The sequence below is a fragment of the Octopus bimaculoides genome, chromosome 4 (genome assembly GCF_001194135.2).
Source record: "Octopus bimaculoides isolate UCB-OBI-ISO-001 chromosome 4, ASM119413v2, whole genome shotgun sequence".
Taxonomy (NCBI): domain Eukaryota; kingdom Metazoa; phylum Mollusca; class Cephalopoda; order Octopoda; family Octopodidae; genus Octopus; species Octopus bimaculoides.
Window position 1 is genome coordinate 129703583 of NC_068984.1, and position 14076 is coordinate 129717658.

A 14076-nucleotide genomic window follows, 5' to 3' on the forward strand; every position below is an offset into this window, starting at 1 on the left:
CTCAAGTTATCCAGCCCTGAGTTAAGCAAATGAATGAAGTTTAAATATAGAAGATTTCATCATATGGTGTTATCTATGTTAGTATTTCATCATATTGTGTTTTATGAAATAAGTTAGTATTTCATCATATCGTGTTATGTACAATAGCCTAGTATTTCATCATATTGTGTTATTATATTTTATTATATTATGCTATTATCTGCTGTGTGGAGCCTTACATGACAAAGAACTGGCCATTTCCCGTTCCTGTTGTAAAAGGCAACCAAAACAGGTTTTTAGAATTTTTTCTTCTATCTTTTATCTTTTACTTTAAGCTATTATTAGACTGCAGCCATGCTTGGGCACTACCTTGAAGGGCTTGGTCGAACAAATTGACCCCAGTACTTACTCTAGTTATCAAGCAGTGGTAGGGACAGACGCAAACACAAAGTACGCAGAATACTCTGTAAAGTGGTTGGTGTTAGGAAGGGCGTCCACCCATAGAAACCACGACAAAACAGACAATTGGAGCCTGGTCAGCTCCTGTTAAATTGTCCAACTTATGCTAGCTTAGAAAATGGACATTAAGTGGATGGTATTTATGATTTTTCTTAAAGTCTGGTACTCATTCTATCCAATCTATTTTGCTGTTATGAGGATGTAAACAAACCAACACCAATTGCCAGGCAGTGGGTGGGGTACAAACACAGACATAAACACACACACACACACATCATCATCATTGTTGTCATCATCATCGTCACAACCACCACCACCACCATCGCCACCATCACCACCACCACCACCATTTAATGTCTGTTTTCCATGCTGGCATGGGTTGGATGGTTTGACAGGAGTTGGCAAACCAGAAGACTGCACCAAGCTGCACTGTTTTGACATGGGTTTTAATGACTGGTTGTCCGTCCTTCCTATCACCAACTGCTTCACAGAATGGACTGGGTGCTTTTCATGTGACACCAGCACTGGTGAGGTCTATTTTGACATAACGGGCTTCCATAGTTTTCATTTACCATATTCATTCACATGGCATTGATTGCTATGGAACTATAGTAGAAGATACTTGCCCAAGGTGCTGTGGAGTGAGATTGAACCTATGATTGCAAAGTGAGATCCTTTTTACCTGTATATATATTTTTATCAACATATCTTATCTCTCTTTTACTCTTTTACTTGTTTCAGTCATTTGACTGTGGCCATGCTGGAGCACCGCCTTTTAGTCGAGCTCATCGACCCCAGGACTTATTCTTTGTAAGCCTAGTACTTATTCTATCGTTCTCTTTTGCCGAACCGCTTAGTTACAGGGATGAAAACACACCAGCATCGGTTGTCAAGCGATGTTGGGTGGGGACAAACACACATATATGTATACATATACATATATACGACGGGCTTCTTTCAGTTTCCGTCTATCAAATCCACTCACAAGCCTTTGGTCGGCCCAAGGCTATAGTAGAAGACACTTGCCCAAGGTGCCACGCAGTGGGACTGAACCCGGAACCATGTGGTTGGTAAGCAAGCTACTTACCACACAGCCACTCCTCTGCATATTTTTTGTAGGTTTCTTCTTAGACTATGTTTTGTTGTGGTATTATCCTTTACTACTGAATGGTAATAATTTCAGTCGATTTTATATTTTGATATTTTTCATCTGATGAAGATAATCTGTAAATGATTATGGAAACATATAATGACATACGCTATGTGTTATCAATATTTATTTAATACACTATATGTATTTGTCTGCACACTTCGTTCTTTTTTTATCTGGTTTGCAAGCTTCTTTTTGTGAATTCATGTGTTTGAAACAAATTTATTAATGTCTAGGGAGATACATTATGTCAATATAATTAACACACTGGTTCAATTCTGAGAAGGCTGCAAGAAGCAGCAAAAGAGCTTTGACAAACAAAAACAAAACAGTCGATATTTAATAGATGAGTGGAATTGAACCAGTGTGTGTGTGTTAATTATATTGGCATAATGACTTTCCCTGTATACACTTATTCGACTATTAATTATGCTACTTTGTTTATTCCACTATATTATGTTATCGTTTATATTCAATTTACTGAGAGATTTCATGTACACACATGTATTTCTCGCTTTAAGAAGAACAAAAAAAAAGGTAGGGAAGAAAGAATTCAAAATTCTAAATTGAAAATTCATAAGGTCAAGGTGTGTTGGTGCCTTTTTGATGTGTATACATGAAATATCGTTCTTCAAGAACTTTTGCAGTGAATATGCACAATAATTCACTGTGGAGTGGTTCATGATAAGAAAGGCATCCAGCCATAGAAACTTAGCCAAAACAGACTATAGAACCTGGTGCAGCCCCTGACCTGGTCAGTTCCTGTCAAGCCATCCAATCCATGCCAGCATGGAAAAGGGATGTTAAATGATGATGATGATGAACGCTTGTTATGTATGATGGCAGCTTTTGCATTTAAAAAAACTGCTGTTCTTTGAAATTCTTTAGAAAATGGAACTTGTTTATAAGGTCATGTACCCATGTGTAAATATGCATATATTTTGGTAGTTTTTGAATACATATATATGCACAACATTTGTGAGAGTAGGTAGAGAATTTATTGTAGAATAAATTCTATAATAGGCATAAGTGTGGCTAAGTGGCAAGAAGCTTGCTTCCAAACCACAGTTCTGAGTTCAGTTCCACTGTGTGGCACCGCCTTGGGCAAGTGTCTTCTACTATAGTGTTGGGCTGACCAAAGCCTTGTGAGTGGATTTGGTAGACAGAAACTGAAAGAAGCCTGTTGTATATATATATATATATATATATATGTGTTTATGTGTGTGTGTGTGTGTGTGTGTGTGTGTGTGTGTGTGTGTGTGTGTGTGTGTGTCTGTGTTTGTACCTCCATCATGGGATTTTACCAACAGAACTGCATCTTCTATTTCAGGATAACCTTATTGTATGGAGTGCACACAGAAAGTTATATCCAATAAAATAATATAAGCATTTAAAAACCTACTATAAAATACAATAAAATTACTTGCAAAAATATTAGAAAAGATATATATAACTTACCTGTTATTAGTCTGTGGGGAAACAAGATATTTTTAATCAACACTACACGTGTTTCTGTGCCGGTGGGGTGTTTATCAAGGCTATACCTAATACATAAATCCACCAGTGCGTCCTCAGGCTATTTACATATTATAAGACACATTAAATAGAAAAATAAGAATATGAATAAAAATATAATAAAGATATATAAATTACAAATATATTTTTAAAAATTAAAAAATTAAGAAAATTTTAAAAATTGAATATTAAAAAAATTAACACTTAAAAGTACATTACCGATATAAATAGAAAATGCTAAACCTAAGGAAGCCCTCAACGACTATATTATAAACACATCAAATCCTACAACCGATCTATATTAACATTATGGGAATTAATAATTAAGTGTAAGATTTACCTCTATCTATATAAGTATAAATTACCATTTTTTATGCCAAACGTAAGTTAATAGTATTTAAAAAGATTATTTAGTAAAAATCTCTATATACGTTATAAATTTATTGAATAAAACTAATAAAAAACAAGAAAAACCTAGTAAAAAAGTTAAGAAAGGAAGAATACTTATCAACATAATGTTTAATCCTCATTCCTGTGCAAAGGACTGCTCCCTCTGTCATGTATTATGGGAATAACATAGATAAAATAAAATAGTCTGAAAAATTCTCTAATATTAGAGAGGTTGAATTCGAGGGGAGATGATAATTAGATACTCTTAAATATAGCTGTAATTGGATTTTTTTATATAGTGTTTAAAATTTAGAGATTTATGTTAGATTAAATGTGGCCTGTCTATTCCTTTTAAGGTAATATTTTAAAATAAATTCTTGGTTCCTGGTATATCCATATCTACTACTACTATAAAATTCTATTATAACTGCATTTAACTATCTTCCTCATAATTGTTTAAGAGATTGCATCCTGGGTGGTGGAGTTATAATTTTATGTAGTTTTAATTTTATTATACTTAAAGTTATTTTTATGTCAGCATTTTATTCCTCTCTCTTCAATACTGGAGTATTTTCATAAACTCTATTGTGCATAATAAGCACATTTTATTACCTATACTATATGACTTCACTCTACAAATGATATTCCAATTAAGGGTGTATTCTATTTTATTAGATTTCAACTCCCATATGTATTTACTTAGACCTGTCGAATTTATTAATTTGAGATTTTTGAAGGACTGGTAATGCTGGGATATTCTTTTAATTTCATTTGCTGTGGATCCTATATATTCTTTCTTCATCTTATTAGAGATTACTGTGCATTTATAAATTATGTTGTCTAGGTTGCAATTATTATTAGGCCTACATTTGGATTTGTCTTTACATGTGCATTTATCTAAAATACGGTTATGTTTTTTGTTTGTTATATTTCTTCCATAGCTATTGTTACTATTAGTTAAATTGTTATTATAGAATTTGTTTAATTTGACATTGTTTGTATATATATATATATATATATATATATATATATATATAATGGACAAGCCAGTTTAAACTAGTTGATCAGGACCTATTTTTCGAAAGTCATCACTGGTGATGAAGGCTGGTGTGACAGAATTAGATGTGGAAGAGGTGAAGAGAAAATGGGGATGGCCAGTTTAAGCTGAACCCTTTATGGACGGGAAACCTAAGGTAACCCCATAAACTCGCCTTCCCCATTTTTAGTATATCCTGATCTACATCTTAGAGTGTGCTTTTTCTTTCAGATTTATGTTTTCTACAAATGATATATAATATATATATATATATATCCACACATATGAGCATGCATTCATACATACATACATACGTACATACACACACATACATACATGCCCTCACATCTATACACATACATACAGCTTTCAATAGGAATTTCACTAACTGTTCACTCAGATCTTTTGCATGAGCTCACCAATAAAACTGGAAATTTACACACAAAATACAATGAACTTATAATAAAAGAAATTAAATAGGAGCAATAAAAATACAGTAATACCTCACTTTATGAGGACCTGCTTTACGAGACCCTGGCTTTATTAGTTTTATTTTATAATAAATATGAAGAGACTAAGCAGTCATTTTGTGTATGTGGCAACATTGGTTCTGACACGTCTACACAGCAACGGAGTAAAATGAAGGCATAAAATTTTATTGCTACTATGGTAAATTATTGCTCTGCTTTATAAGTTTTCACTTTATGTGCAGTTTCTGGGAATAAATTAACATGTATATCAAGGCATTACTGTAGATGGAAAAAAGTTCTCAACAATATAAATGATAAGGGTTATAAATTAGTGCAATGTTATTAGCAGTTAAAATAAGCTCGTGCCATGTTTGGACTAATAAACAAGCCATTAACAGTGTTTTGTCATGGAGAAAATTCGTTTATTATGCCAAATGTGAACTGGTAATAACATTGCATTTATACATATCACTGCTTAGTACTCCTACGTCATAATTATAAATTAGTGAACTAAATGTAGTCCTTTTAGACTAAGCCCTCTCATTTTAGCATTAAAGTTCATAAGCATAGCTTTTTTGAAAACTGATATATTAGACTGATTAGCTCCTCTAAGTCTGATATTAGTCATATTTCTAAGAACGGGCTGCATAATATAATCCCGAAAGTAAAAGGTTGTATAAAAGTATCCTTTTGGAATAATTTGGATGAGGTAATACAATGATTTGTTGTTAGAAACATGCAGAAAACTTCTTACACATGCTGTCTCTGAGCAGATAGTTTTATACAAGGGAGATAATCATTTCCCCATAATATTTGGTGGGATTAGATCTTTGAATTTGTAATTATGGAATAAGAGAAAAGAGGCCTAGAATATTTCGTTTTTGTATTTGGTTTGCATGTCTTGATGTGAACCCATGCAGTGAAACAAATTTTGTTGTATCTCAGGATGGTCAATAATAATAATAATATTAAATACACTAATTCTACTTCACTTCTTTATTATTATTAGCCAATTTGCTAACATTTAATCAATTAGCTAATCACTTGTTTGCTTAATTGTTTAGCCAATCAATCAATCAATCAATCAGTTAGGGCTCGTCAGAATCTTTTCGTTGCTATTCATGACCTCATCAATCACATCTGTTGTTGGTCTGCTTTACGTATATTTTTGTTGTTGTGGTTATTATGGAGTTCTTAAAATTTCTATTCAGTGGTAATTGTGAATAGCACTATTTCATTCTGTTTTGAAATCATCAGCATGGCGTAACTCGAAGTATTAAACATTTTTTTAAATAAGACATTCCTAATAGAATGGAAAATACTGTCCAGAAGAAATTCATGGAAGTGTGTGTTTTTTTAAAACTTTTATTGTACAGTTTGCCATTAATAGCTGTTATACATCCATACTCCTATATTCTTGAATAAAACTCCTGTTTCCTCTAGAAAGGTTTCTTCTTTAACAGACAGGGATATAGACAATTTCGGTAGCTAGAATACACTAATCTTATTCCAAGATCATTATTGGTCAGGAAAATTCAAATCTGATAATTTTGATATCACTACAGGCTCATCTGATTTAGTGCAAGTAACAGATTTAGAAGGCTTAATCCTCTTATATATATTAAATAGAAATATTCTGGATTTAGGTAGGAGTTTGTTCCATGCTGATTCTCTTTTTAAAACTTTCAATTAATCTTTATCTGACTTAGAATGATTTAGGAAATCTCACATTAATGTTCATGGATATAAGTATGTATATATGCTGAAAAAAATATGCAGCCTCACAGTATAGTCACCCCAACATCGCTTGACAACCGATGCTAATGTGTTTACATCCCCATAACTTAGCGGTTCAGTAAAAGAAACTGATAGAATAAGAACTAGGCTTACAAAGAATAAGACCTGAAGTCAATTTGCTTGACTAAAAGTGGTGCTCCAGCATGGCTACAGTGAAATGACTGAAACAAATAAAAGGATATAAATGCATATTTGTGCACATAAACACCTATGCAAAATTTTTCACAGGTGTGTATGTGCATCATTAATTTCTTTTGCTGCTGCTCTTGCCAAAATTCATCAGTGATAGTCTGAAATAAGTTTTAATCCAACCTGGTGTGTGTATGTGTGTGTTTATTAATGTCTGTTTTCATGTTGAATTATTTATAAAAACAAATCAACAATAAACTGAATAAGTACTCAACACCTTTTGGTAGAGTACATATTTATTAACTCTTACAAACAAAAAGCTGACAGTGACTGTAAAGTTTCAGCTTGCTTGCCATCATCAGACTGTAGATGTATGTATATGGAGAGAGGGAGTGACTGGCAGACAGACAGACATAGATTCTGTGAGTGAGTGAGTGTGTGTGTGTGTGCGCGTGCGTGTACGCGCGCGCGCGTGTACAGATCCAGGTTTCCTCATTAAGTTGCCCTCCTTTCAATTTCCTATGAAGCAGTCGCTAATCCTTCATTGAAAATCTTATCTAGGCTTTAATCTCCTTTGAAGCTCATTACATAGGTTCAACTATTATCATATCAATGACTTACATGCATAGTTATATAAACATCATCTGTATAGCTGTCTCTCTTGTCTACTAGGCAGCTAATAACAGTACAGTACCTGAAGTGAATATTTAATCCATTTGAACTCTGTCTTTCTCTCTCTTTCTCTCTATTTCTCTGTCTGTCTATGTCTTTCTTCTCTCACTCTCTCTTTTCCTTCATATCGTTCTTTTACTCTATCTCTCATGTAAAACTCAGCATTTACTCTTTAAACCAGAGAAGTAATATGAAAATTTTGATTATTTCTCAATACCCACATATAATCAAACTAAAGACGACGAGGTAGTATTTTAAAGTCATGTATCAGTCGCATTATTTTATACTTGATCTTAACTGAAAAACTGTGGTGCAACTTATTACATGGAGCAAAGCTAAAACCATGAAGGAAAAAGTTTTGTAGCAAGCTTTAACATTAGATTAGGGATGCAACTTCATCATGAGTGCAGCTTATACGAGGTGGTACCCCAAAGTAACTGGAAACATTTACTGTGGGACAAGCCTGTTGTAGTTCAGGTTTCTGCCACTAGATGTGATCCCCAGGCATCAGTCTGGCATCATTGTATGAAATTGTACTGCCACATAATGCATCTATATTTTGCAGTGTTTCTCCCCTGTTTGTCAACTTTTGAGATGAAACGATGAAATGGTGTGCTTCTGTGAAATTTTGTTTTCTGCTGGGGAAAACAGCAGCTGAAACAAGTGTCATGCTTCAAACAGCTTACAAGATCACTGCCATGGGAACATAGACTAATCACCACCAGTTGTTAAGTGATGTAGGGAGACAAATACAAGACATACATACATACATACATACATACATATATTTTTCTATTAATATTTAGTAGAAGCACACTCTGTTAAATGGTTGGCATTAGGAAGGGCATCCAGCTGTAGAAACCATGCCACAGCAGACAGTTGGAATCTGGACTACTCCCTGCTAGCCAGATCCATGCCAAGCTGTCCAACCAATGCAAGCATGGAAAGTGAATGTTAAACAATGATGATGATATATTTATATAGCATTGTTGGCATAAGCGTTGATTAAATGTCAACCATTTAAAGTTAGTTTCACTGGTGGGCATAGATTCTGTTTATAGGTCAGTAAATCTATATATTAGTTTGGTTTAAGTAGAACCTGTGAGTGGCATCAAAAGTGCAAGAATAATATAAGAATATACTTGGAATGAATGGACAAAGAAATGATTGCAATCTATCTCTGGGTTTAATTAGAATTTCTTAGAATAATATTGCTTAATATGACATGTTTCTGAAGAAACATATATACATATACATGTATATATCTGTGTGTGTGTGTGTGTATTATATATATTATACTTGTATTATATATATATCTAATATTATAAATAATAAATACACACACATAATGCATGTATATATTATATAGTATTATATAAATTATGTAGGCTTAGGAGTGGCTGTGTGGTAAGTAGCTTGCTTACGAACCACATGGTTCTGGGTTCAGTCCCACTGCGTGGCACCTTGGGCAAGTGTCTTCTACTATAGTCTCGGGCTGACCAAAGCCTTGTGAGTGGATTTGGTAGACGGAAACTGAAAGAAGCTCGTCGTATATATGTATATATCTAAGTATGATGTGTGTGTATATATGTTTGTGTGTCTGTGTTTGTCCCCCCCCCCCACATCGCTTGACAACTGATGTTGGTGTATTTACGTCTCTGTAACTTAGCGGTTCGGCAAAAAAGACCGATAGAATAAGTACTGGGCTTAAAAAGAATAAGTCCTGGGGATGATTTGCTCGACTAAAGGCGGTGCTCCAGCATGGCCACAGTCTAATGACTGAAACAAGTAAAAGAGTAAAAGAGTATATGCATGTGTGTATATTTATAGACACATATGTATATATGTATATGTATATACATATATAAAGGTAATGATGCATACACAACACACAACACATGTACGCATGCGTACTTAATGTATGAGTATATATATATATATAATGTGTTTATATATATATGTATATATGTTGGGGACACATAAAAGGTATCCAGCTGTAGAAGGGCATTCAGCCATAGAAACCAAGCCAAAACAGACTGGTACCTGGTGTAGCTCTTCACCTTACCAACTTCAGTCAAATCATCTTACCCATGCTAGACCGTTGACTAATCATTAGTTCCTCTGCCCTTTATAGCCAGGATAATAAAACAGCATTAATTTAATTAAATTTAAGTGGTAATATCTAGAATGAATAAAGTTCAACTCAATCTTTCATTGCCTAATATAACAGCTTTCACTTAATTAAGCATAGATTAAACATTAATTAAATAATCAATGATAGATAAACCCATGTTTATCTATCTACTCTTTGGTCAATGCTTGCTTCCTTCAGTTCTGTAACTGATGAAATCTTTGACGATCTTGCTTCCAATTAATTAACAGGATATTCTCATATGTGATCTATTGAATTAAGACTGAGGCTTACAATAAACCATTCTGAAATTTTTATCTTGTATCTTGTACTTGTGGTGGTGGCAGTGGTGGGGGCAGGTGGTCGCAGTAGCAGGTAGTGGCTGGTGGTGGTGGTGGTGGTGGTGGTAGCGGCGGTGGTCGTGGTAGTGGTGCTGGTATATTTGACGTCACAAACAAGGGGGGAAAAAGTTTTGAATAGAAAAGTGAGAGTGTAAGTATTTATATGTTAATCAGTTTTAGAGTTGCAGACATGACTTACTGTTTGTAAAATAAAATATTTTGTGGTGATCAACCATTGGTTAGTAAATGGATCAGCTGAAAAATAATTATAAAAAAAAAAAATACAAAAAAAATTTTTAAGACATTAACGAAAGGGGAAAGGTATGGTGAGAGCTCAATCTGTGCGTGAGTGTGTGCGCGCGCACACACATACTTCACTTCCATCAATAGCAAGTTTTTCACCAGGGATACCCTGGATTTTTCTCAGCTACTGTATTTCCCCGAAAAAATGACCTACTCCGAAAATAAGCCCTACCATGATTTTTCAGGATGTTTTTAATATAAGCCCTAGCCCTAGTCAAAAATGCATCAAAAATAAGACCTAGTTAAAAATGCATCAGCTTGTTGGCAAGACCATGTTATGTCTGCAAGATAAACCAACTACCGCAGCTTGGCTAAAGTCTGCGCTAAGTTGATGCATGCACAAAGTTGACGCCCTTGGCTTGACTGCCTTGTCCCCTAGGCAAGATGAGAGCAAAAATAAAGAGTTATTCTGTGGAGTACAAGAAAGGAATTGTGGAAAAGTCATATAACAAGAAACAGTGAAACATGGACTGCTGAGGACATGCGTAGGCTTGCAAGAAATGAAGCTAGTATGATCCACTGGTTGTGTAATGTCAGTATGTTATAAATGTTATAAATTGATTTGTTACCTTGAGATTATCTGTTCATGCAGTTGTTAAGTGGTGGTCATGGGACAATAAACAATACAAACATACCTGCACCTATATGTTCATATTTCTGTCTATTTATCTCTCTGTATATCTATATATCTTTCGATTATTCTCTCATTAGTGAATGTGATACAAATGGTAAGTGGGGCATAGAGTGTACATACTAAATTTCCATGTTTTTTTGTTTATGTTCAATGTTCTGTACTAATGGTGATATTTATTGTTATCTATCGCTCATCAAATTTCTATCAATACAAATTTGTACGTTTCCATGTTATGATCATGATGTCATTGAATCATGTCTCTGTCACAGTGAAGTAATTCATCTCTTCATGGTTTTCCATCTTATTATTGTTGTTTTTGATTTGCCTGGGTGATTTGGAGTTCCAGACCTTCTTTAGTTTGTGACAGCTTGTCCATGCTTGTGCCTTCTTGATCTTTATGTCTGCTTCTGAACTGCTCACCCAACCACTTAAGTACTTGAAGCTTTCGGCAATATTCAGTTTGGAACCGCTCAAAGCAAACAGTCGAATCATTGCTATTATATGGCAGTGAAACATGGAGACTGACAAAGAAATTATCAAACGGGCTAAATGGATGCTACACAAGGATGCTGCGAATGACCCTAAATGTGAAATGGTAGCAACATACGACAAATGAATGCCTTTATGGAGACCTGTTGAAAGTTAGTGAGGAGATCAGGCAAAGACAGCTGCAACTATCTCTGGTCACTGTGTATGCCACCCTGATCTGGAAGCATCCAAATTAGTCTTGTGAAACCAACTTCAGGTTAATGTAAGAAGCAGAAAATGTTGTCACACTTACATCAACAACTTGATGTAGATACTGGCCTGGAATGTATCCAGGGCTTTGAGGCAGTGATGTTGGACCTAGAAGTGTGGCGAGTGGACTTCGTTGCTGTGGTCCAAATTGAAAACAAGCCATAATAATAATAAAATTATTGTTGTAGTACAGCTATTCATATATCCTTATGAGTTTAGGTTATGAAGCTGTGAACATGTACATAAGGTTAAGTCTCTGCCTTGGATCTTCATGAGAAGCTATGAATTTTTTTTCTTTTTTGAGGCCTTCATCTGTGGTTAATGATCGTGAATGAAGGTCCTAGTTGTTTGCTCCACCAGAAAAGTATCGTCTGTGGCTATCTCTCCAGTATAGGCTGCTCAATAGAATCCAGTTCTGGATAGTATGGTGCGGAGAACAGGTTGTTGCCCATGCAACATGACCCATCCCCACCACCACTCCATGTCATTGATGGATCCAAAGAAACAACATGGCCATTTCAATTTGGTACCAGCATCACAGGAATTGCTAGAATGAGGTTGTAGACAATGTCAAACTGTCTTGAGCTCCAGCTCCTGGTTTTTGTTCAGAGTTTATTCCTAAAGTTTTTCCAATGGCTGGGTATGGCTGCAAGCAGTTTGGGATTTGGAATCAGGGTTTTCCTCCCTCTAGATGGATTGTTCCCCCAATCCCAAGTTAATGAGGTCTATGAACTTTTTAAGGTCTTATGTATGAGCATGTTTATTACAAAAGGTCTTGTGTATGAACATGTTTATTGTTGGCACTCCGTCGCTTACGACATCGAGGGTTCCGGTTGATCCAATCAGCGGAACAGCCTGCTCATGAAATTAACATGCAAGTGGCTGAGCACTCCACAGACACATGTACCCTTAACATAGTTCTTGGGGGATATTCAGTGTGACATAATGTGACAAGGCTGGCTCTTTGAATTACAGGCACAACAGAAACAAGAAGTAAGAGTGAGAGAAAGTTGTGGTGAAAGAGTACAGCAGGGTTCGCCACCATCCCCTGCTGGAGCCTCGTAGAGCTTTAGGTGTTTTCACTCACTAAACACTCACAACGCCCGGTCTGGGAATCGAAACTGTGATCTTATGACCGCGAGTCCGCTGCCCTAACCACCAGGCCATTGCGCCTCCACTACATGTTTATTAAAAACTGAATAAACAGACCAAAAGGTCATTTGACTCACCTCACATGCACACCAAAAACTTATTGCAGCAGTTATTTATGATTTAAATTATGCAAAAGAGTTAAGTAACATCGGAAGCTATGCTTTGCATGCCATATATTTCAGTTTGCCTGGTTATTTTCCTCATCTTAGCATTCATTGTACCATTGACTTTTATTCATTGGGAATCTTATTTAGTGTGACTCTATTATATTTAAACTAGTTTTTACATGATCTTAATTTAGAGATTGCTATGCTATACATAAAATAGGTTATAAAATAATATGAGTCAATGTTTTCTTTGTCTCTCTCATGAAATATACATAATAAGAAAATGTTATGCTTTACTCATCATCATCATTAGTCATCATTATCATCATTATATGTTTGCTTTTCACGCTAGTATAGCTTGGACAGTTCATCACCATCTCAGTCAGCTCTTATTCAGAATCACTGTCTTCTTATGCATGGTTTGGGGATCACATTTCTGTACATTTTATTTGAGCATGGCATTTACGGTTAACTGCCCTTCCTAAAACCAGCCACTGTGCAGTGTGTGTTACAGGTACATTTTTATCTTGGCACCTACACTAGAGAGGTTGTCATGTCCTTGAACAGTGGTTCTCAACCAGGGCTCGTATAAGATTTTGTTGTTGAAATTTATCTGCAATAAATTGGTTATACTTCTACAACACACAAAATATTTTAACAATTTAACATAGGCGCAGGAGTGGCTGTGTGGTAAGTAGCTTGCTTACCAACTACATGGTTCCAGGTTCAGTCCCACTGCGTGGCATCTTGGGCAAGTGTCTTCTACTATAGCCTCGGGCCGACCAAAGCCTTGTGAGTGGATATGCTAGACGGAAACTGAAAGAAGCCCGTCGTATATATGTATATATATGTGTGTGTGTTTGTGTGTCTCTGTTTGTCCCCCTAGCATTGCTTGACAACCGATGCTGGTGTGTTTATGTCCCCGTCACTTAGCAGTTCGGGAAAAGAGATTGATAGAATAAGTACTAGGCTTACAAAAAATAAGTCCTGGGGTTGATTTGCTCGACTAAAGGCGGTGCTCCAGCATGGCCGCAGTCAAATGACTGAAACAAGTAAAAGAGTATCGAATGGCT

The 14076-nt window shown here is 35.5% G+C and overlaps 1 protein-coding gene across 1 annotated transcript in view; it reads left to right on the forward strand.

Annotated features, from left to right (window-relative positions):
- Positions 1 to 203: 203 nt before the first annotated feature.
- The window catches only part of LOC106872486 (uncharacterized), a 56089-nt gene continuing 42216 nt past the window's right edge, over positions 204 to 14076 (forward strand). Inside the window, exon 1 of the mRNA XM_014919501.2 lies at positions 204 to 271. Coding sequence (XP_014774987.2) covers positions 219 to 271 — 53 coding nt within the window. The 5' untranslated portion in view covers positions 204 to 218. The remainder of the gene's footprint in view (positions 272 to 14076) is intronic.